Source organism: Pholis gunnellus (genome assembly GCF_910591455.1).
Source record: "Pholis gunnellus genome assembly, chromosome: 6".
Classification (NCBI taxonomy): Eukaryota; Metazoa; Chordata; class Actinopteri; order Perciformes; family Pholidae; genus Pholis; species Pholis gunnellus.
The window spans coordinates 12,915,469-12,940,614 of NC_136532.1; the positions used below are offsets into that span (position 1 = coordinate 12,915,469).

At 42.3% G+C, this 25,146-nt stretch overlaps 2 protein-coding genes across 3 annotated transcripts in view; one reads left to right on the plus strand and one right to left on the minus strand.

Moving 5' to 3' along the window:
- The window catches only part of pip5k1bb (phosphatidylinositol-4-phosphate 5-kinase, type I, beta b), a 31,702-nt gene extending 25,052 nt beyond the window's left edge, over positions 1-6,650 (plus strand). The window contains exons 10-15 of the mRNA XM_079160645.1: positions 138-186; positions 315-399; positions 878-1,036; positions 2,438-2,564; positions 5,094-5,217; positions 5,358-6,650. Coding sequence (XP_079016771.1) covers positions 138-186; positions 315-399; positions 878-1,036; positions 2,438-2,564; positions 5,094-5,217; positions 5,358-5,360 — 547 coding nt within the window. The 3' untranslated portion in view covers positions 5,361-6,650. The remainder of the gene's footprint in view (positions 1-137; positions 187-314; positions 400-877; positions 1,037-2,437; positions 2,565-5,093; positions 5,218-5,357) is intronic.
- A 709-nt stretch (positions 6,651-7,359) lies between these two features.
- On the minus strand, positions 7,360-24,822 carry LOC306697586 (ceramide transfer protein-like). Of its 2 annotated transcripts, none has more exons than XM_079161587.1 (17): positions 24,255-24,822; positions 23,938-24,072; positions 21,705-21,821; positions 17,178-17,285; positions 16,781-16,919; positions 15,663-15,743; positions 15,414-15,571; positions 13,246-13,338; positions 13,002-13,088; positions 12,690-12,782; positions 11,610-11,705; positions 11,112-11,244; positions 10,949-11,019; positions 10,709-10,837; positions 10,317-10,446; positions 9,232-9,369; positions 7,360-9,041 (listed from the first exon to the last, which is right to left on the minus strand). In XM_079161587.1, the coding sequence occupies exons 1-16, from the start codon at positions 24,342-24,344 to the stop codon at positions 9,242-9,244; spliced, it is 1,788 nt and encodes a 595-aa protein (XP_079017713.1). In that variant the 5' UTR covers positions 24,345-24,822; the 3' UTR covers positions 7,360-9,041; positions 9,232-9,241. The 2 variants fall into 2 exon arrangements, with proteins under 2 accessions (XP_079017713.1, XP_079017712.1); XM_079161586.1 differs by having other exon boundaries at positions 15,663-15,746.
- Between the last annotated feature and the right edge of the window lie 324 nt (positions 24,823-25,146).

Consider the following 25,146-nt stretch of genomic DNA (forward strand, 5'->3'; position numbering starts at 1 on the left):
TAAATGCTAAAAAAATGACCTGCGTTTGTTTTGTGCCAAGGAGCAAGAGTCTCAAGTTTGATCAAGCATAAAGTGGAAGTTGTTGGGTAAGCGGATATGTTTGTGACAAGGCTTCTGTTTGTTTTGTTTCTCCCCAGGTTCATTAAAAAGTTGGAACACTCATGGAAAGCCCTGGTGTACGATGGCGTGAGTTGATAGCCTGCTCAAATCTGACACTGCTGCTTGTATCAATGCGCCTTTTATTTGGTAACATACTCTTACGTCTACTAGTGGCTCTCTAATAAAAGCCATGCATTTTCTCTGACTGTCCTCAGGACTCCGTCTCGGTGCACCGGCCCGGGTTTTATGCCAGCCGCTTCCTCAAGTTCATGAGCACACGGGTCTTCAGAAAGACTCAGCGTAAGTCTGCAGGTTGATCACCGTGGTTGTAGTTAAAGCCAGGAAGTAGTTTTGGAACTTCCCTTTACTATCAAATATAGTAACAATGTTATGCAACCATGCGGGACCCCCCTCTGGAAATAAACAAGGCTGAGGCAAAGATTTGGGGATTTAGCCGTGCTATTAACTGTCGCCAAGTCCCGTCCGAGGGAGATGACAGGAAAGGATTTAATTTCATGCCCTGCTTGGGAGGCAAAGTAAGGATGGTTTAAGGGACACTTGACACGTGTAATTGGCATTGTGCATTTTAACTGCTGATTTTGGAGGCAGAGCCTTGGAGTTTCATTGTGAGTGAACATTGCTTCCATCAGGATAATCGTCTCTTTTCACTTTCTCCTCCAATTATCTGCTCCTCTTACTCTTTCTGCCTCTGCTTCCCTGAATGTGTATCACTCTCTTTTCCTTTTCTTTCCCTCAATGGCTCTTTTTTGCTCTGCAGCACTGCGATTCTCCCCTTCAAAGAGGACTCGGACGTCCATCCCGGCTCTGAAGTCGTCCTCACAGGAGATCCTTTCATTGCAGGCAGATGAGAGGAACAAGGACGACAGGAGGGACAGGCTGGGAGGAGCCTGCAGCCTGGCCAGTCTGGACGGACAAGGTACAGAAAACAACAACTCTTTAGGAAAATCTCACTCCGACTGTGACAGTTTATAGTTCATATCTTGGATATTTGACAACATTCAGGGATGTTCATAGAAGTGTTGTTTGTAAAACCTGAAGGATTATCATAAATGCTCTTGCCGTTTTACCATTATCCTCTACGTGTCTAGTCTAGTCTGCGATGACCTTAATCATTTTATGGCTTATTAGAGCTTTTTTAGAGACACTTAAGCCCATAAACAGCGAATTTCATTCGGCCATAAAAATGTTGTCCTCTTGTCCCGGGGAGCCAGCTGTCACTGGTTGATACAGTGTTTGGCCTTGATGGAAAGAAAAGCGATGCCACCTTGTTATTAGTAGCCCATCAGTTACAGAATTTGCATGTGTGTGTCCATAGGGTATGTGTAAAAGAAGAGTCATGTAGATTAAGCTGTGTTATCTTCACTTCCCCTTTCACTCTCTCATAATCATAATCTGACCCCAGTACAAGAAGGTCTGGGTATCAGCTGTTTGAGACAGGGTGAAAGAAAGTGTCTGCAATGACGAACAGGATCAGCAACAGTGTCTGACCTTTGTGTTTGATATGATGAAGGAGAGTTAGCCAACGCCAACGCCGGAAGAAACAAGGGTGTGGAGCAGACAGAGAACTCATGGGGTCATGTGTCCTCTTTACAACCAAGCACTCTCCCACCAGTGTCTCCAGCTGTGACGCAACAGACTATAAAGCAACTTGGATAGTTACACTTCCTGACTCTCCGGTTTACGGTTACTAAATCAGTCTCAAAGAGGGCAGAGAAAGTCTGATTTGCTCTGAGGCGTGAGGTTCATACTCGGAAAATGTCACTTTTATTGGAACCATTTAATCAATTAACTTAAATTAAATCCTCATGCCTGGCCTTGTCTCAGTCATTAGGCTTGTTTAAACTTTCCACAACAGAAAGCACGTAGAAATAACAAGAATAAATCTTTCTCTTTTCTACTGGTGGACGATCCACAGCTATATGCTGTATTGATCATATTGATTGACTAATGGGGGATTTTTGGTCTTCCAGGAAATTATGGCTGTGGATGTCAGTGTTGGTCGATGTTTGTCTTCTCAACAAAAGGAGAACTCCACAGATTATACAATAAAAGTTCAGTTTGCGCATCGTGAGTAGTACTACTCAAAAAAGATGTTTAATGTCCTATGTGGATCTGTCGGAGCTTTCAAAAGTCTGAGAACGGAGACTACAAATTTAGAAAAAAAGAACCTGCCGCCCAAACTGGATGCATGGAGTTGGAAAAATGTTGCCGTTTACCAGGCAGCAAAGATCAGACAGAAATATAGGAAATGGGAAATTAGGAAAGTACTTGTTTTGCTTCACTGACCTCACATGCATGTGAATGTTTTTACCCTCAGCTGTGTTTGGCTCGTACCTGCGTCCAGATCTGGTCCCTGCCAACCCACCCTTCTACGAGGGCTCCTCCATGGGAACCATCTCCACCTCCTCCATCTTTGTCAACGTGGAAAACCAAACAGAGGAGAGGTACGGTGTCTACTAGTTTTCCTTTTTCACTATTTGTGGTTGCTTTCATTAAATCATGACACTCGGTGTCGTTTTAGGGGCGTAACGTGTACTTCTTAAAACCATGATGAAAGGTTACTGTACACATTACGGCCTCCAGGACGAGAAGGAAGGCATGTGAATTTGCCACGCCCAAAACAAACACACACGTTCACGTACTCCCACGTTGTTGTCACCAGACATCTCACGTCACATGGTCTTATTGGTGACGTGCGTCATGGAGCAGGTGACTCAGCTGGCTTGGCAACATGCATTCAATAAACATCCGACACAGATACAGATACTAAAGTCAGAGGATGAGGTGTGTGATGCTGTTTATTGTTAGTTTCTTTCATTTACAAGGAAAAAAAAATATTCCAGAAGTACAGAAACTCTTGCAGCAAAATGTATAGTGTTTTTATAGTTGAAGACCTTTATATGTTATTACCTGATATCATATATATAGAAATGTCACCGTACATTATGAAATAATAATCAGCGTATTACAAAAACAGGCTCTATTACACCTACGGCACACACTCATTTTGTTACACTATATCATCTCGCTGTAAAAGAGAGTTTCATTTTGTCTCTTGAAGCACACTTCGTCCTCTGCCCTCTACGGGTTTCCCATCTTTCACCTCTCCTTCTGCAGCAGTGTCAGGTTCAGCTTGCTCTCTGAGGCTTCATTGTGTGACTTGCCCGGTCCTGTCTCTTCATCGGTCACCTGCTGTTGCGCTGACATTGTTCTGTCAACTGTTTTCATAAATATTTAAACAGCGGCTTTGACATGGCTTTACTCCGTGCCATTATGCTGCAGAAAGACTGTGACAAAAGAGGACAAGCGGTGCAGTGGCGACTATATAGCCACCCACAACAATCCCTGTCTGACAGCTGGTCTGCCTGTTAACACCTTGTGTTGTGTCAGGTTAGGGTTGTTTTAAAACAAAGCTGCATCACTTTATCCATTCATATATCGCCTTAACTCTACTCCTATGCTACCCTCTCTACCTGGCTTGAACACAAAAAGTAGTTATGTCATAAAAGAGTAAAAACATATTGCTTTATCAGGGAGTCACCTGATGTACAAACAAGGAGAACAGCTCTCAAGCTGCCCCCTGGTGGGTGAAATGTAAAAAGGGATGAAGAGCAATATTGCAATCAAGTCTCCCACATTTTAAAGATATACATGTGATTGCTCTGTATTTCCTACTTGAATTACTTGTATTTGTAAGTCGCAAGTTGTATGCTGCTTATTTAGTTCAAATCAAATTACCTCCAGGATTTTAGGCAAGGCAAGTTTATTTGTATAGCACATTTCAACAACAAGGCAATTCAGAGTGCTTCACATAAAACCATTAAAAGCATCAAAACATAAGGCAAAAGAAAAGGAGATTTAAAACAGTTAAGAGCATTGATTAAAACATTAAAAAGCTAGAAATAGAATAAAAGTTGCAGTGCAGTTTAAGAAATAGAATACAGTAGTAAATTGCAGAAATGCAGGAAATTGATTAATATCCTTGAATCTGGTTCAATTAAAGGCAGCAGCAAACAGAAAAGTCTTCAATCTTGATTTAAAGGAGCTGAGGGTCTCAGCAGACCTGCAGCTTTCTGGGACCTTGTTCCAGATATTTGGAGCAGAGAAACTGAACGCTGCTTCTCCGTGTTTAGTTCTGACTCTGGGAACAGAAAGTAGACCCGTCCCAGACGAACTAAGGGGTCGGGATGGTTCATAAGGTAGCAGCAGATCAGAGATGTATTTTGGCCCTAAACCATTCAGTGCTTTATAAACCAACAGCAGGATTTTAAAGTAAATTCTTTGTTGGACAGGAAGCTAGTGCAAAGTGGAACTGGAGTGATCTGATCCACTTTCTTGGTCTTAGTGAGGACTTGAGCTGCAGCGTTCTGAATGACTTTAAGAGATGTTAACATGCATTTGAATTGGCTGCTTGGAGGGCTCCTTTTTGCTCTTACAGAAGGTGATGGCTGAGTTGGCGCCACTCTGTCGTACAAATGTGACATATTTTAATACAAACGTGACACTTCCTACTCATCATTTTGAACACATTTTCTGCTGCATAAGCTGAAACCAAAATTACTTGAATTTAACTTGAGCATTTTTGTAGAATAATCACATTTTTATGTTTGTCTTATGCAACATATTCCCATTTGTGGTGAATACTCTCCCAGCAACGGTCTCATTTTGACTAATCACTGTGGTCAAATCTGGTCAATCTAGAGGAGATTTAGTTAATTTCCTGTGAGACATTTCTGAGACTCAGTTTCGGCCGCCTCAGGCCCGGCAACAGATTCAGCTCGCAGTCGGTTCATCTCTTTGTCTCTTTGATGTCTCTGCAATAGTGTGTGATTTGTTTCTGTAGAGTGTGTTTCTCATCAGTTTCCAAGCACTGTTTAGACACCTGCTTTACTTTAACTGCCTGTGACCCAGACAATAAACTCCCAGGGCGATCTTCTACAGGTTAATATAAAAATATATTTTTTCTGTTTCAGAGAGGACGTTGCATCCAGCTCCACGTTTACCCTGGAAGACAGTGCTATCTGCCTCACTTCAGAGCAGAGCACCATGGATGTGGACATAGACCGTGATGACGGATCTGTTCTCGATGTCTACTTGGTGAGTTGTTTCTCCGTTTCTCATTCCAGGTCACGTTGGGGTCATTCTCATAAGGTGTTCAGATATTGGTTATCTTAGCTTGTTCACATTTAGGCTTAACCCACGTTGACAATCACCCTTTTCTCTCGCCTCCCTGACAGTGAAAAGAGCAGCTTTACAACCTTCCTTTTTTCCTGCCAATTCAAGACAATCGCCACACTCCATTGGACCGGCCAGGCTGGCCCTTGACTTCACTTCCAGTGCTGCTAGATCCATGTTGCCACTTGTATTGCCAACACATACAAATTCTTAGATTCTCCACTGGTTGATGGACTAAAAGAAGACACCAACAGAGTCACAGTGATGGACATCTGCAGGAACCATGTGACATCATGTGATGTGATGAACATCAGGCTGAACTGAGTGTTGCTTTTCAGAGCATGCGTCAACGCAGTGCCATTAAGTTTTATATATGTATACTGTTTTCATGGCCGACACAAAGATCTAAAGATTTACTATATTGCATAAGAAGGAGAGGGTAGATACATTTATTTAAATGTTTTTTTTCTGCTGACCAGAAAGAAATGAAAGAGCATTTCAAAGTTCGCAACTGCACACGTTGTGGATCGAAGAGAAATGTTTACAGTGAATTCATGATGGCATCTTTGTCCCTGATTCAAAGGGATGTGACACTGTCACACAGAAGACACAAGCCAGCTCACAGCCAACACCGATGAGAAAAGACTCGCATGAACAGACATGATGGATTCTGAAGCTCCCGAGGCCAAACAGACTGTGACGCGGTAAAAGAGCCCACCTTATCTGAACGGGGCTGTTATTTGTGCTGCTCTGACAAAGGGCTGCTGTAAAGTGAAGTGAGGAAGGACCGTTACTGGATCGTGGATGAAGCACAAAGCAGAAGGACGATGGACTCGCTCTTGATCAAAAGGCACTTTTGACATTGGTTATGATTACTGTAAGAAATATTTCTTCTCTAAAGATGTTGCTTAGGTGGGTGGGCTACCTGACATAAGCACAGATTTGAATATGTGATAGCACTTTTTTTTTTTCTTCTCTTTTTACTCTATAAATGCACACCTCTGTAAGTCATTGATACTACATAGACAGTGAAGGAACATTGTAGATTATTTTTGATGTGGAGCTAATAGTTTTGTGGGGTTTTCGTTATGACTGAAGATGCCTTCACTCAGGATATCCTTTGATACTGAATAATTGTGTCCTCTTCAAGAAGTAAGGAGACATGCCTCAGCTGTCGATACCTCTTCATCAAGACCATATCCAACTATAAATGTTGAATTCTACGATAAAGCGTTGGTTGAAACCATAATTTATTGTGTAAATCTCAATATTTTACCATTTGCTGAAAAAAATAGTTTAATCGCTGAATGTAAAGACAATGCATATTTATATTTAGAGAGACTCCTATAAATAAACTGCTAAAATTTCAGTGTCTACTGTTTAGCTTCTAAAGAAGGCTTCTGTAATCCCAACATCCGAGAGCTTCATATATATATATATATATATATATATATATATATATATACATATACACATATATATACATATATACATATATATACACATATATATACATATACATACATACACATATATATATATATATATATACATACATATATATACATACGTATATATACACATACATATATATACATACGTATATATACACATACATACATTATATATACGTATACATACATATATACATACATTATATACATACGTATATATACATACATATATATATATACATATATACATACATATATATATATACAAACATACATATACATACATACATATATACAGACACACATGTATGTATACACACAAATCTCTATCTAGACAGATACATTTTGCCCACTATGTATGTTCTTTCCCTGTCAGCATTCTCTCCAAGTTCTCTGGCTTCCTGCCACGGTCCAACGACATGCAGCTTAGGTTCTTTGATTACTCTAAATTGCCCCCAGGTGTTAATGCGAGCATGAATGTTGTCTGTCTCTATGTGTGTCAACCTGTCCATTACGGACCCTGCCCCACCGCGACCCTGAACTGGATAAGCGGTTAAAGATGATGGATACATGCATGCATACCTTCACAGCAGTGCCACTAAAACAGTACTTGTATAACAATTTTAATTTACAGAACATTGTCATTTAGTGCAAATAATAACACTTCTGATGTACAACTTAGAAATATACAAAGTGTGTAGATTACTGACAAAATATCAAAATTAAAAACACTGGAGGCATTCTTAAGCTGACATTGTTCATAGATCTAGCTTTTGTAATCATCAGAAAAACAATTATCCAGATCCTTTGTAACCTCTGACCCCTTGGACCGAAAATCTGATGGTGAAATTTTTAACCATGCAGATCTACTGATTGCAAAACTCCCAACCTATGATGGCATCAAACATTGATGTAAATTTACATCTTGAGGTAAGATGATATGAAATGCTAAACCTTCCCCCTTCCCCACTTCATTTCAGTGTTGATAAATGCACATCTGGTGGCTGTACAGTAAAGATATCCAGGAATTTTAGGATTCGTCCTGGTGTCTAAGGCGTTCTGGGGATAGTTTATCAGTCTGGGCAGGAGGCCACTGCACTGTAGTGTGGCATGTGAAATGTAATGTTAGAATATAACTAAGAGTCTAAGGTATAGATGATATCCTACTCAACATTTTACAATTTTACCTTATCCTTACGATAGCAGCGGGACTAATTTACAAACCTGACAATCATGAATGCACAGACTGAATTCTTTCTGCCCTATCAGGGGCCTCCAAGTGGTGAAAAACTACCTAGGGTGTACAAAATGTATCCTCCCGTCTCTCACTGAAAGAGAGGAATCTGTACATCAGACGCTATGGCTGGCCATCAAGAATTATCTGTCAGAAACCGCGTTACGCAGAGATTACATACAGATACCCACTTACAATAGGCCGCAACTTAGCATCTATAGATGGCAGTCAACTCCATTATTGACATGCAATTTGTGATTATCACCATCAACCGTGTCTAAAATATTGTCCACCATGACCTTAGACTTAGCGAATGCTCTTTAGGTCCTACTCCAGGTTTCCTTAGCCCATTACTGTCACCAAATTCAAGCATTTAACAGTCAATTCACATTTCTCACATTGGTAAACTAACTGAAAACGTATTCGGTTTTCTCTGTACAATACATTGTGTCCCTGGTGCTCCCCGAAAGCTACTTTATAACAATCTAGAAACATAAAGATTACAAAGCTTTAGGCTCCGGCCCCCCCATCAAACTGCAAAGAAAGTAATCACTAGCGTGACAGGAGAAGGCAAAAAAGAGGTCCACACCTGATCAATGCTTCTCCTGTCAACATCTACTTCCCTCTCTCATGGTAGTAACTTTAGCAGCAGCAAAACAAGTAGCTGTAATACTAGTGATTAAAGCGAACCCCAACAAGTCAAAAAGTATGTAATCATAAGAAATGTACAAAACAATTTACAAAAAAAAGCAACTAATTGGTAACAACAATTCAAAAACCACTTAAGAAACTCTTAAATTTACATACAAATGTACCCATGACCAACAGATGGTGTTAAGCCATGGTAATGTGGCTGGGATGACAACTACTGATGGATTAAAGCTGTAAAACCATTCTCCTCTACAAGCAGGTGTCCTGTGGGACGTCCTGAATGATATAGTGTCCTGAACGTAGTAGCTGGAAAACACATTCTAATTGACGGGTGAATGAGTCATGTAGTCATTGACAGCCGACTCAACGATGAACAACGTAGTCTCCCCAGTGGAACCTTCGCAAGCCTGAAACAAAAAAGGGAGACGGAAAATCGATATCCCAGAAATGAACAAAACTGAAATAGATTCTGTACATCTGCTGTGTTTTTCTTTATAGAGTAAGCGCCACCCAAGAGATCCATTAACAGTGTAATACATGTTCCACCTTTCAGTTCAGTCGCTCTTTCAGTTATAAAATGTTTGGGTTGCTGGTTACCTCTTTGTGTTCAGAAGAGGATGGGCTTTCCAGCTGTTTTCTCCTGGACGAAGGAGGTGAAGCGTTTGAGGAACTTTGGATACTCTCTCTTGGCCACGGCTCTGAGGACTGAGGCTGGAGCCCAACCTCCTGGGTTTACTGCAGCCACATAGAGGGAAATGATCAGGAAACTGTGTATACGTTCTAACTTATGATAAAACTATTAGTCATAATTAGACATAACCTCACAGTGTAACAGTGTGCACATGGGTGAAGGTTGCCTTCAGGGCTTTCTGCCAGAGAAGGTCTATTTTAACCCTAACCGAGTACGTTTGTTACCTAAACCAAAGGAGATTTGCCCTGAAGGCACACTTCTCCCATGTGCTAACAGCGTTCATATGCAGCACACAACCAGAGGTCTAGGGTGCCCTCTAGTGGTATTGTATATTTTCAAATGAACTCATGTGACCTGCCTATAGTCTCTATAAGTGAACTGGCACAAGATTCCTTCTGCAGTGCTGCTTTACGTCACAATCAACTTACAGGAAGTCAGGAGAAGCGCAAGTCTGGACTGACGTTTCAAAGACACAAGCACGCAGTCTAACTGTTGTGCCAGCTACCAGCTGGACAAAAGATCGACTCGCATAAATGCTGGCTGATACGAGCTTGTTCTGAATTATTTGAGAAAAACTATGTCATACAAACAATACAAACTCAGCATTATCATAGAGCATCATTCATAAAAAATACTTTAAGCAGTAATAAGAGACTGCTGCAATGGTTCCATTACAGATCCACCTTCCAGGCCCCTGTTTTAATGTTTTCTCTCATTTCTCCTCTGAAGTTTAGATCATTCGGTGGATTTTACTTATATTAGTTTAATCTGTAGACAAGAATCCACAGCTTGACCCAAATTGATTAGGTGTCAGCTCAACACTTTCTTCTGGCATTTACAGTAGGTTGGATGTTAAGGTTGAGGAACTTGTATGTAAATCAAAGTTAGAATAACGATGATGATGATGATGATGAGGGAATGTTGGCTACTGATCTTGCCTTGAGCATATACACGGAGATCAAATCCCCTATGAGGCTGGAGAGGCACTTACCATTGGCAACATAGGTGATCTTACAAAGGATGTTGTCTCTGCTGATCTCTTTATCACCCTCTGGTGGGCTGACCAGGGTTTGGCAGATCATAGCCACATTGATTTTGGCACGAACGCACCGGTTTGTGGGCTGGAAGTAAAATAAAATGTAAATTAACTCCAAGCTGCCACAAATCCCATCGGTTCATTTTGAGACTGGGGTTAAGGAGTATAAAACTAGTCTTTCTACCATTTACACATGAAGAAAAGGCCCGATAACAATGTCTCATTTGACACTGGGATATTTATTAGTATATGCTGACATTAATCACATATATTTGTATAATTGGATGCCTGCTGCACCACACTCACTCTACTGCATGATAGTGACAGGTGTAGTGTAGTAATCTTACAAGGGCTTTGTCGTGGTCCACTGAGAAGTTGCAGACCAACCATGTGTCGGGATCATTTTCATTTGTTGCCAAGATCTTCCTGATGGCTGACAGATAGAGCACATCTCTCTGAGAGGCCGGCCACACTCTCTGAAACACAACCAGACGCATTCAGCCGGCAATCAAATAGGCCGCAGAACATTACTGAACAAACGTGTTTTTTAGCAACGTCTAAAACCACCAAGAAAGAAGTTCATTCACCTTGTGCGTCTGGTAAACAATGACGGCATTATCAGAGAGCGTTTCCACAACGTTGAAATTTTCAATGGTGGCTGAGGGAGGAAGAGTTCAGTCAGGTCACAAAGAGAACAAAGAGAGTCAAACAGCGTCGGTATGATGGCGACTTCTGAAATAGTGAACGTACTCTCCCAGTCCATTCGGACCGCCGTGTCCCAGAAGTAGTGGCAGACCTCGTGTCCCGTCACCCCCTTCACAGCATGTGTAGCTTTGAGAGGATCCAGAACGATGCCGTTCTCCTCCACCTCTCTCCTGTAAACCTGTTTCACAACGTAAAGAGCGTGAGACAGAACAAATGGAAAGTCATATTATCACTACAAACATATTCGCAACCTCACTGAAAACACATCTTGAAGCAGCCTCTGGATTCTACCACTGACTGATTACTAAAGCGGATTATTCCATCCATATATTACCGATAATCCTTTAAATCCGTAAAATAAGTTATCTTTTTACATTGTGGCATGAATACCTTTACTTTCAAGCGTTTGTGTTGCTCTTCCACTAGCTGATACGTTTGTTATCAGTGCTTCTACTGCAACTACAGTACCTTTTAAAAAGCGAATGAGACTTAAATATTCACAGACAGGAATCAAGGGAAATGATTCATAACAAGCTTACTCACCTTCATCTCTCCTTCTTCTATTACAAGCTGCCAGTTGGCATCACCGCCTACATCCTGAAGAGAGTAGGTCATATGATTCTGCACCATCTCCTCCACCTAAAAGATAGACAGGGATTGATTAAGTGTTTCACTGTTCTTTACCTGTGCATCTGAGGACATGCTTTGAAACAGGACACGGTTTGGGGAGAAGGAGAAGGCATTGTATTAGGGCTGCTTCACTCCACTTTAATGAATTATAATCTTGAGCGACCAACGCTCCTAGCCCCAGTGCAGGTATCGTGTTTGAGGTTTTGATAACATCGTAGGGGGGCAAACAGTAAAACTATGTCCCTTTCAGAATCTTAGGCATCGACCACTGAGCTGGAGCCAAATAAATACACAGCACTTGATCCTGCTTGGGTGTGTTGTTCAACATCCTAACAATGCATTAGTGTACAGTCAGTGGATTCATGCCTGCGTATGCTAGTCAGAGTGACGTGAAGAAAGGAGGCGGAGGAGGAGGAGGAGATGAAGAGCTTTCACTACATTCCAGTCATGCAGCATTAGACTAACATTTTTCTCTTCAGTGGTGTGACGACTGTCAGCACCTCCAGGAATATCAATTTTGTCCAGTTTTTTTCTTTTTTTTGGTCTTAGTGCATCACATAATACTTTAAAGACTTTGGTTCAAAGGAAATGTTTGTGAAATCCATCCAGACATTCTCATGCTCTCTCTGACTATAGTTTACTACTAGATACAGGTGCTCGCTGTTGATTAAATACAGTACCTTAGCGCTGAATCTGTGAATGTCATCTGAAGCACTGACTAGCTCAACGGAAGACAGGGAGGAAGAATGGCTATGGGGCTGTGCGGCAGAGAGGAAGAATGAAAGAGAAAGGAATAAGGAACGAAACAGAAGGAGGCACCCTGTAGCAGTCCCAAGGATGCAATCACAACCTCAAGTAGCATTTCATGTTAAAGGGCACACTGCTTCAGACAGAAGAGATGAGACATTGCAAACAGTAGCACCCGCTAGTCATAAATTAGAACAAAAGCAGAATGGAAATAAGATATACATTAAAGAGAAATGTGTTGAGCACCTTGGTGGCAAATCGGTGAGAACCGATGGTGGAGTAGGCGTCTCCTGGAGGAACTGGAGTTATTCGTGGTATCCTGACCTTCTCTGACTGGCACTGAGGGACAGACACAAGGAAATAGGTACGAGAGTGAAGATAAAGAAGATACGACAGAGAAAGGCCACATTCCTACAGTACGTGTAATGTGTGTAACTTTGCATCAGTTCATTTTTTAAACGCATTTAAAAGAGAGACAGATGAGGAAGAGAGGGCAAGGAGATCGCCAATGTGTCGTTCAAACTAAATGTGTAGTTGTTTTAAATATCTTCATCAGACCTGCTCCTCTATCTTGTCTTGTCTGTCTAGAGCAGCTTCCACCGCGTCGAAGAACTCATCCTCATTGATCAGACTGTTGGGCCCCTCCTGTGAAAAGCAAATATCAGCAATATGAGAACAGCTGTGAAGAATGTGCAGAAAGATAAGCATGCACATGGTAAGAGACATGGGACAAAGTCAAGACATCTCTCTGATGTGTGTCTAGCAGTTTCAAATCCATTCATCTTATCTAACTTCATCTTGCCTCGTAGTCTGGGCCTCCGTAGTGGGACTTTTTCTTCATCTCATTCATAGCAGACTTGTAGGCATCTTCTACCCGCCTCCTCTTCTCCAGCTCCTGAACAGAGAGAGAGAGAGAGAGAGAGAGCAGTGGAGTGTTTTTAAAAGAGTGTCATTTAAAAGAGATCAGCTGATCCTCTAATCAGGAATTCAGTGTTAAAGAGTCAAAAAACATCTCAGTCGCAGTGACAAGGCTCTTCTCATCAGATGTCAGCAGATTAAGAGTTGCAAAAAAAAAGAAAAAGGGGAAGAAGAGAGGTCTGCCGGTCGCAAACAATCGCCACATCATTCAGCTGTGTGCTCTCAAACAGGTTTTACCTAACGTCTCAGTCCCTGCCACACATTAATAAACACACTTCACTCGAGTGAACTAGAAACAACAGGACACTGCTATGCAATGAAGAACTGCAAATATTGGATTATCTACCGTCTCCTCACCGTCTATTACTTAAAAGCAATAAAACATCATGTTTTTGGTCTCTCTGTGAGAGCAAGTTAATCAAAATACAATCAAATGTATTACGTAGACTGAAACCACTTAACTCTGCCCAAGAAACAGACAGTTTATCCACACTGCAATACGAGATCGCAAGTAAACTAAACTGTGATTAAAAGTATAATGAAAACAAAAGTGTCACTGGAGGGATCACAGAGAGACATTGACACCAGACAAAGTGTCGTGAAAGGTGTGGACGCGATGTAACGCGTTAAAATAAACAGGAGGGGATCCTGTTGTCTGTCAGCACCAGACAGAGACCTACTTTAAAGAAGAGGCTGCACGTCTGTAGAGGTATCCATCTCTGGTATTTGAGCTGCTCTGTCCTCCTGTGTAGCGACGGCTTCCACAAATTGATCCATGAAGTCTTAGCGCTCATTTCTTTTTGACTTCTCTCTCTGTACGAGTCTGAGCAGGTGTGTCTTGTTCCTTTGAGAGATCGTATTCTGAACTAATTCTATTTCCCTGCTCCACATTGGCAGCTAAACGTCACACACACACACACACACACACACACACACACACACATATATATATATAACCAAACACAGATAAGATTGAGGTAGTTTCACTCGAGTAGTCCAACTAACTGAAAGCACTTCCCTGCTTTTGTAGGTTTTAGGGTTGGGCAGCATGTCTTCACACACACACACACAGAAAAACTGGTTTGACAACATGAGCTGATCAGGATGTACGTATCTGGAGCTCTAGAGAGCAAACCTTTACACACACAGACCACTCTCTAGATGAAGATAAATCAATCAATGGAGTGTTATCGGAACTTCAACCGCAACCAAAAACAAAATGGTCAAATAGCAAAAGGATTAAAGCTCATTATGGGCAACAGGTGCATTCTGGTAAGCGAGTTTTGAAATGTTCATGTTCATTATAGTGATTAATGTAGCAGTTGATTTAGCTGGTTTTCAGTAACTACCTGTAAATCCGCTACGTCCAATAAAAACTAATTACGGACTTTGTAATTTAAGACACTTTAGCAGTTTTCCCCCAGTTTTTGAATGCTGACTAAGCACTCTGTTTCTTAACACCATCTTGCTTTATAATTGCAAGTTGGCAGTTAAACAGCTTAAATGTGAAATAGTTTGCTAAAAGGCACCGTCCATTAAAGCAGCTTAACATTTCCCACAAAGGACATTGATAGAGCGCTTAAACACAAACAGATTTACAAATTAACTTTCAAACACATAAAATCTTCTATAACCAAGAAAGATATAACAAAGAATAATGACTTCTATTAGCAGATCTGAACTACATCCTAACCTGTTCATTCACATGTATGTGTATTAAATACAGCCAGTGTATTTACATAGAAGTCAACATCAGAGCCAACTCCCTTCAATCCTCTCTAGCCTTTCCAAAACAACTACTCTACATTTGTGTAGTGACGTTTTCCATCAACTTCCCGTTCACCATGAATAGTTGACTGCTCTTACATTCTGCAACTATTGTTAGACATTTGGACAGCAGATAACCAACTCCTCAAAGACAAAGGAAGGCAGCAATTAGCACTGCTGCTGACACGCCCACTCAGGAAACTGAACATTAGTCACATGACATTTAGCACACTGTGAGTGAGATTAATTTGATTCACTAAGTGTGTAAAGAGTGCAAGACCGCACCTTGTCCACCCTCTTCTGCCAGCTGTCTTCTCGTTTGACCATCAGTTCGATGCAGTGCGACAGCGTAGAGAGGATGCCTGCTGTGGTGGCCTTGAAGGTGATGGCCTCCCCCTTGAAGTCTATTCCATTCATACTTTTGGGACTGGCGGGGGGGAACACTGGCACAGACAAAAACAAAGCTTTTTAAAGTGAAATCAGTCATTTCACAGATATTCTCAAATGAAGCAATGATCTGCAGGTAAAACTCACATTTCTCTTTGCTGCCATTGTTGTTGAGATTATGTTCACCCTCGGCTCTTGCAGTTGTGGGAAAGTCTTCCTCGTCCTCCTCTACTAAAAATAAGAAAGTAACATTGTTTAAGGTGCATCTACTATCCATCTGTCCAGTTGGATAGTAAACTATTCAATGGCAGAAATACCTTAACCTGGACATACGTATAGCTGATTAAGCATTCCTATCAACAGGTGTGTTTACACCTCCAGAGTTAATGCTTTTTCTTAAATTGTACAATTGTTGAAGGAGCAACACGACATTTCTAGCAAAAGCATCATCTAGAATAAACTACACGTTTGTCTAACCTGCACGAGAGAAAAAGTTCAGTACGAAAGTGATTTTGAAAGCTGCAGGAAGCCTCTTCCTCAGAGATTAAACAACACAGAGTGTCCTGGAAGTGTATTGATTTTTGTTTCCTTTCTCAATGAGCCTTACCAAACACGCTCCTTCAACTTTCATACTGCATGAGCCAAGGAAAGCTCCATCTCGGAAATCTTTCCTTGGCCAGTAAACATCAAGACGAATTCCTTTTGTGCACACTGCTCTAAATATCCTGAACTGAACGATACAAGCTCCATAAACACCGGCTGCCGGCCAAACAGCTGACTCCACGTTTAAGTCTAGCTACTTTATTATAGTAATCTTGATTCTAGTAAAATGATCTTGATTAAAAAATTCCGATTGTGAACATTTTACGGCCACTGGAGTTCAAAACAATGCAAGCATGATGATAGAGAAACGGTCCTGTTTGTACAAGTCCCGCCCCCACATGGTCAGTTTGTGTGTTTTTGCTTTACAACTGTACATTTCAGTTTAAAATGTCCGAGAAGGTTTTTGTATTTTTGTGCCATTGACCAATTATGCAAACTAATGTCAGTAAAATGCCCATCGGTGTGGAAGAATATCAATATAAAAGAAAAGAGAGGAAATATGTCACCCAAAATCATTATGAATTATCTGCAAACTGTGTGGGCTAAACATATGATAAGAAGACTTAATTCTCCTTTATTCACTACATCTTTACAAATGAGTCTGCAAACTCCTAAAAAGTGCATTCATACCAAATAAATTGTGTATTTATGCCACAGGTTACCTCTGTCCCTTTGGAATTCATCTTTGGAGACAACATCAGCACAGGAGTCAAAGTATTTCTGCAGCGTGTCCACTTGTCTGCACAGAATGTCCCGGAAGGTTTCCATTTCTGATAGTTTCTCACGCAACCTGTGCCCCTTCTGAGCAGAGAGAAACAGAAGTAAAGAGCAGTAGTTCTCTTGTTTTAACCACAAGGCACTGTCATCATAAAAAAAAACATCTGCACATCAGTACAAGACATTTGACAACTGAGAAAAGAAATAACAACAGATCTAGCGGCTTGGCTTCAGGTATTTTCAGAAGGGGCTTTTGTGTATTGATGGAAATAGTTCAGTGAGGGCCTGAGAGTCTGACATGATCCGACAGTGCCGAACATCTTCAGACTCTCGTGTCTTTACCTTGAAGGAGGATGTGGACGTGGCAGACAAGGCACTGGCTGCTGAGGTAAGAGACAGCATGGAACCATGACGCCTGAGACTGGTTTCTGACCCATAACCAGACTCGGCCTGAAATCCAGAGGGAGCGAATGGAGGAAAACAGAGGGAACAGAAGATCAGTATGAGCACAAAACACATTAAACAATCGAGAATTAATAAAAAAGAAAGTCTGCTTCTAATATAAATATACCAGCCAGAGATCACTCCTAGCATTCAGCAGCACTGAGTAATGCTGAGCCCGACCACAGCAGGGCCGACACCTACACAGATAAACAAACAGTCTGCCAAAGGGACACAGATATACAACCCAGCCAGCGGACCTGATACTGGGTAGTTGAGGAACAGTGAAAATACATCACACTGTATCCGAGAGTGGCCACATCTGGGCTTGATTGAGACTTTCTGGCAGAAGATACTGTTGAACCCGTTAGGAGATACAGTGCAGCGTCTCATATGACCTGGCTCTAGGGAGGGAGGGAGAGAGGGAGAGGCAGCGACTGCATCCGTTCCATTAATCAGCCAACTTATGATCGGCAATCCCTGAGACTGCCAACTCAGCAAAGTGTCAGAATGTTATTATACATACATTACCGGTAGTACATGCACACCCAGCCGATCCAACCAAAGCAAAAATATTCATGTTTGTCCCACATGCAGCTGTTAACTGTTAGCCACTACATTAGAGAGAGAGAGAGAGAGAGAGAGAGAGAGAGAGACAGCAAATTCACGACCCAATATATGTCCCGTACTTAAACTTCATACATTTACTTAACCGGTAGAAACAGTAATGAGGAGCTAGTGGAACAAGCTAAAGTCTGAATGTATTCTACGTGCGAGTCAGGATCTTAACACGCTTGTGGTATTTCTCATGAGCCTACATTTATATTTGCTGAGGTTTAGTCATTCCTTTGTGTGTGTACTTTCCTCTTGATGTTAAATTAACAAAAGGACTGTGCGCTCGTCCTGTTTAGTAAGACTAGAATAGCGGAGGTATTTCTTGACAACAGTGAGCAAAGTCAGGTGATGAACTAGAGAGAGAGCACACGTATATTGGTAGGCTGTTTTAAGACCAGGCCAACAGAAAATAAAGTCTCGATATTTGCTGTCAAAGGGTTTGTTTACATTCTTACAATCCCATGATTGCTGTGATATTAAGAGTAATGTGATAAATGTAAGCATTAATCATGAATTCATTATTTTAATCCTAATAGATGTTTCTGTGATCCAGCACCTCATTCTACCAGTCACCAGACGCGTCTTATCGCTCATAAATTAAATCATTTATATAATTCAAACTAACCCTACCAGAAAAAATACAAAACACACACAAAGGGAGTTGGACATTTAGCATGAATATTGTAAAACAAAATGAAAATCAATAATATAACGAGAGAACTCCTGCCCTAGAAATACCTGACCCAGTCTAAATAAATACCAGGACATTCAACATATGTGTCCTGCTATTACATTTCAATTCTAAACAAACAGAGCCTTTGAGTATCTACATGGGTTAATTAACATCGGACGAAAAGACCAATCTGTGACAACTCCAGAGGCTCTTATGCTCAGCTGCATGACACAGCCAATCAAACACAACACATGAAGCGACATTCTGTACCCACAGTGCTGTGATGGGAGTGAGACGAGTGTACAGTAACTCAGTATAAAGTGACCATAACACAGAGAGGAAGGCGTAGACGGGCCATGTTCATCATTTATATCCCAACACTGGCATACTAACTACAGACTTTAGTGATGAGTGACAGTGAGCAAGCCATGCCAACATGCTATAAGCCCACCATTCCACCATTCCAACACCCAAAGCAGAGCAGGACACCGCTGCAGTCCCGGCGGGTTGCCGGCCCCAACATGGCCCAGACGCTCCCTCAACACTGACAATTCAGAGGCTTAAATCCAGTAGTCCGGTTCCTCTGGACACACCTCACTGAGGAACAAAAAAGGAAGAGGAGGAGGAGGAGGTGGGGAAGAAAAGCCACACAGGCTCAGCTTAGCTCATCAAGAAAAAGAAAGCAGCTACAAGAGAGGGAAAGGAGGAAAAAGTCATTTTCTCCGTAGCAGCCAGAGGAGTGGCAGACGCTCGCTGAAGAGACGGACTGAACCAAAAGGACGAGTCTTGAAAATCGCCAGCAGAGTGAAGAGAGTCTTCCGCAGGAACACACATGGACTCATAGACACACACGAACATGCTCTCCACTCAACGGACCACACACACCCCGATATGTGAAACCTTTCCACTGTGTCCATCTTTATGTCCAGCATCCATCACTGAGCAAACAACCGGGACTGTGTGCGTTTGCATGTAAGAGTGACAGAGCGAGAGAGGGATAAAGAAAGGCTGCATGCATAGATGTATTAGAGAGAGAGAGAGAGAGAGACGAGGGCTGTCCAGAGCCGGCTGTGTGATAAACCACCCAAGTACCAAATGGGTGGGTGAGTCTCATTTATATTATGAGAGAGAGAGAGTGGGAGGCAGGGAACAACATTTGAATCTTCTGCATAATTCCCCATCTACCCGACTCTCCTTTCATCTTTTGTGATTTATTGATGTATCTCGTGGTGAAGTGTGATCTAGGTCAATACTGTTCAGACTGTGCCAACAAGCAGCCTGAAGAGGTGGTGGATTCAGGGGTTTCTCCCCGTTTCCTCCCAGATCACCCCTGTGAAGGTGACAGAATGGAACAGTCTGAACAGTCTGATGGAGAGTTTTACGTGTCCCTCTTGATTTTTGTTGCTGAGAGAACGAGCGATAAAAAAAAAAAAAAATGCATTATTCATCAAGGAGCTGCACTTAACGTCCCTACACTCAGCGCAACTTTTTCCACCTCCAACACAAACACTCCCACACATAAAAACACAAATGGCCTCGCAAAAAAAATGTTTTCTTTCCCCGTACAATATCAGCCTAATTTGGTAATATGAATATGCGTATACAAGTGGCTTAAACAACCCTTTCAAAAGCTGAAATCACTGCCTGTTCGACCCATGTTAAAGCACAAAGATAGTAACCCTTAAAAATCACTCAATATAAGTATGTTTTAACAAAGAAAGAATGAAATGAGTCCATCCAAAGGTAGGCTACACTTGGTGTATATATATATATATATATACACACACACACACACAGTATGTATCATACTGTACGTGTTGTACCTCCTTCCTCTCCTTCAGGGAACACAAGTTATACTGTAGACCTAACATTTGGTTTCATGCCGTCTTAACACAGAGATTAAAAGCAGAAAACGGTTGCAATGATGCAACTTCCTCCCTTTCCAGCTGGGAGCAGTGCAGACACACTCACCTAGAACAATGCTGCAGGTAGGGCTGCATGACGCTTACCGAGGTTACTGTAGGTCACACTCCAGACATAACCCTGAAATACTCTCACGCTGCCGTTAATGGACGGGACACCGGCGGTCAATCACACTCAACTGCCACCAACGACACCATCCACAGCACCGCTTTAGTGGAGAAGCCGGCCTGATGAGAATTCACAGGATAGTGATTATTCTTTTAAAGGATGGTCTCTCAACTACAGCGCTTTTATGTGGCAGATGCACTGCTGATATATACGTTTGTCTCTTACTCTCTCACACACACACACACACATTTCACCAGATAACACAGATAACAAAGAACTGCACTTCACCAAAGGTCACAGTACAAACATACTGATTGATGTTACTTAGGTTTATCTGGAGAGTAGAACACAATGAAAACAACTACACTAAAGAAATGGATAGCGAGCTTATTTTTAGAGCATACTTACACAAACTAAACGTGTATAGCCAGCTGTATCACAGCATTATATGAACTGATTATTTTCACGTGACGACATATCTGCTGTGCTTTACACACTTTACTGATGTTCATGTTCACTCGATGTCATGGAGTGAGCAGCTGCCTGGTATTTGATAACAGGGGATCCCCCCCCCACCATCACTGCACCTCACTCCACAGATTCTTCACATTCCCAGGGTGAAGGACTCTCTGTGTGTGTGTGTGCGTGTGTGCGTGTGTGCGTGTGCGTGTGTGTGTGTCTCCGTCCCAATCCCTGTCCTGCCACACCCAGCTCACTGAACAAAACAGAGAACTCCCTGTCTGTTCTGGAAAAAAAAAAAAAAACGGACACAAAATTGAACCTAAATACCTGAAGAATGTGAATAATAATACGATGTTTTCAGCAGATGATTTGCCAAAAAATGACTCAGTATTCATTACAGCCGAAGGAACTGACATAAAGATTCACCACAAAAATAACAAAAGATCCTTAAGAACCACAGGGACTGGATTCAGGCAAACTGAGCATCTGTAGTATTAATTAGTAGATCAGGATGATGCAGCTGACTTGCTTGCAGGTAGGCAACATTCCCATGAACAACTTTATCACAAGGCACTCTGAAGGTGCAAAAGAAAGCCAGCGAGAAAGATCCAGAAACTCTACGGAGGAAGAGAACCCGTTCCACTCACCTTGTGCAGCTCTATCGACTCGATCCACTGGAGTCGGTGCTCGGGGTCTTCAGCTCTGAGGTACCAAACGCTGTCGTTCACGCTGATGTCAATGCGACACTCGTCAAACTCATGAGGCTGGAAAGAGAGAGGAGAGGGCTCATGAATGCTTATTAGGCAGAGCACGTCAGAGAATACTATCGCCAAAACCAAAGATCTATATTCCAAAACACAAAAAAACTCAATGCAACTTGTCCCCTTGGATTTAGAGCAAAGATCCCACTATAACGTCTGTTTGTGACACTGGCTGACGAGTGATGACACATTCTAGACACACGTGGTTTCCATCAGTCGCAGAAAAGCCTCCGACACACAAAAAAAAACGGGAATTTTAATTAGGAACTGATGTCTTATATCTGCAGGCGCAACCCTAAAGAACTGTGTAAAAACAGATAGTCTTTCAGCCTGAACCCTGGTCATAACAACTTTTCCTGCTACTATTCGGCCGAATCGTTCAACTATTTCACTCCCCCATCCTACAATGCACCCCACCCGCACCCACACACGTGCACCAGAGAATTCCTGTTTCCTCTGAGATTGGAATTTGACCACAGCACTCCACTGAGGAGGTATCTGTTCTGCAAAGAAATGAGACACGGTTGACTTTAATCTCCTTCCCGTTTTTCTCCTTAGAACCAAGACTACAGCTGCTCTGTCAGCTGACATAACCTCATGTTGTCCAAGTTTAACTCAATCTGCTGAATGACGCTAATACGCTGGTCTATTTGGACAACATATACTCTGAACCACGCCTTGTCTTTATACACTTTGACACTGAGACACAGACAACGTCCTCAGACACAGGTGTAACATGAAATACTCTCCAGTTTGTACATTTCACTAGAAGGAGGTGTAATGGTGAGCTCAAGTGCATCCAGCCTGGACACACCATTACTGGTCAGAGAAATTCTTACTGTGCTGTATCAGACGCAGCCCATAAACCTCTGCTTTACAACCCAGTTTATACCTCTGCCTTGAACAATCTCCTTCCACTTGCATAAGCACTGCTGAATATCTCCCCCCCCCCCCCCCCCCCCCCCACCCCCACCCACCCACCCCCCCGTACAGGACTGTGGCATCTTCAGTGTTAGGCAAGAGGAGGTTATCCATCAAACACTGATAACCTGCTCCCAAAAGGGACATCTACAAACAAACAGCAATGCACCGACAAGAGGTGGAACTGATGTGAACTTTATAGGCCTACGGTAGGAATGTTCAGACAGTAACATTTCCTGCACATTTTGATCCTGCGTGACAACAGTCTGCTGCGTCTGCAGCTACGCAGCGCGTGGAACAGACTGATATTAGGCAAGAAGAGAAGCAGAGGCTTGTTTCTGCATTCCTCAGTCTCATGTAGACAGCACTGGCTCTATTTAGGAAGAAGGGAAAGGCAGTAAGAGGTGACCTGTGTGGGTCACACTACTCTAATTACTAGCGATCGTGTGTAATTAAAGTGTGTACACGCATAGTTAGCCTACTATAACACAATTACAAAAACACTACGGACGTCTTGTGGAGCTCCATTCAGGTCTGCACAAACACAGGAATTGGCATAATGCTCACTCAGCAGAGGAAACTAACTGTTGCCGTAACCCCGTTTTGAAGTCATACAATCCTATTGCACAAATCACACTAAAGCCTTTTGTTTGGCCTCTGTACTCTGGTGGTGGTACGCTTGAGAGACCAGTGAATATTTAACCAGGGTGTGGGATTTCTACTTATCTCACCCACAGGATGACTGCATTGGGACAATGCAGGTCTGATCTCTACAGTGTGCGTTTGAAACTTACATTTTAACCACAAGGGAACAGCAACTTCAAGTAGCCGCTGTTATAACTGCCACGGAGGAAGGCGTGACATCTCGAATGACTGCTGGAGCAAGAATATCCCTCGGTCTGCTGAAATGCAGTTCCCTACCAATGTGATCTTAATAGCAGCGTCATTACTAGTTAATGTTTACCTTTCTATCTTGGAGGAACGTGGATTGAAGGAATTAAAGTTCAACTCCATGCTCATTGTCAGGCAGAGACGGGATCAAAACATTTGAGACATTCTAGAGAGGCAACCCGACTCCAAGAGCACTGTTGCAGAAAATTAAGCCTTTCACGGTCGACCATCTTATGAGGTCTTATTCCCTGAATTGTTGGACAGGTGCTAAACTCATTCTGCAGGACGTACCAGGATATATACTTACTGTGATAACAGCCTTGCTGAGGCACAGAGACCCCCTGCAGCCGTATTCCCGTTCATCCTCCGACTTGTAGTAGCTCAACGTGTTGTTTTTCAACACGACCCATCTGTCCTGCCACCCGTGTATGTAGTTTGTCCACTGTAAACACACGGGAGGTTACAAGACACACAGCTATGCAGTCACTAGATGTGCATGCAGGGAATTCATTCAACCTAATGTTCACTAATTCAGACTAGTTGTGCGTGATTAAGACAACTGCACTAGAAGTTATGTTCCAGTATGAAACAGTGTAACATTAAAACAGGTTCATTTAACGTTACCTTGCTTAAAACACCACCGAGCTCCACACGCTGCGCGGACTCCGGGTCCACATCCTCATCCGAACCGGACGATGAACTCTTCTCGGACATTTAAATCCAGAGCCTCAAAGAAAACCTGAACCTGAATGTTGACAGAACCACGTCCCGTAACGCGCACGTTAGATTTAAGTTCGTCACAGCCGGAGCAGCTGACAGCTTCTTTAACTGAAGCTTAACGTCAGCTAAATACCGTTATCTGGGCATTGACCGACTGTGTTAAACATCCTCTGAGTACTTTATCTTTGGTCGGAAGACGGACTTCAACCTATCACGCTTGTTTTTGTATCAAGCAGTTCTGGAGGTGACAGCTGTGTCTCAACTTCTCCGTTTTGCGGGCTTTGTTTTGAAACTGACTTCGAATACTAATGAGACTAGCTAGTTAGCGTTAGCTGTCAAACGACGCAACTAGCTTAGCTTACATTAACTGAACTAACACGTTGTGACTGCTCTCGTTGGTGTTCTTAGCTGCAGGCGATAAGCCACTCAAAAGAGTGATTAATAAGGAAGACCTCCGTGTTAACGCAGTGCCCCAACTTCACGCTGCAACTGACGAGCAACGGTCTGTGTCGCTGCTGTAGTTCCGCAGCTTAGTTAGCAATATAGCGGAGGACTGACTAGCTGGTTGGGGGAGGAGCTGCAGCCACGCTTTACTGTGTACCTTACAGCGCGGCGTCAAGCTAGTCAGTGACACCGGAAGTTACACACATTATCCTTCAAATTAAAAGCCATGCTTTTTTTGTCAAAGGGATTGCATTGCAACATAAACCGTAACAAAATCAATTGGACAGTGGGGGCAGAATTATTTTCTTTGACGAGGGAGATTCCTCCCATATATTGTAAATTCCTTCGTGAA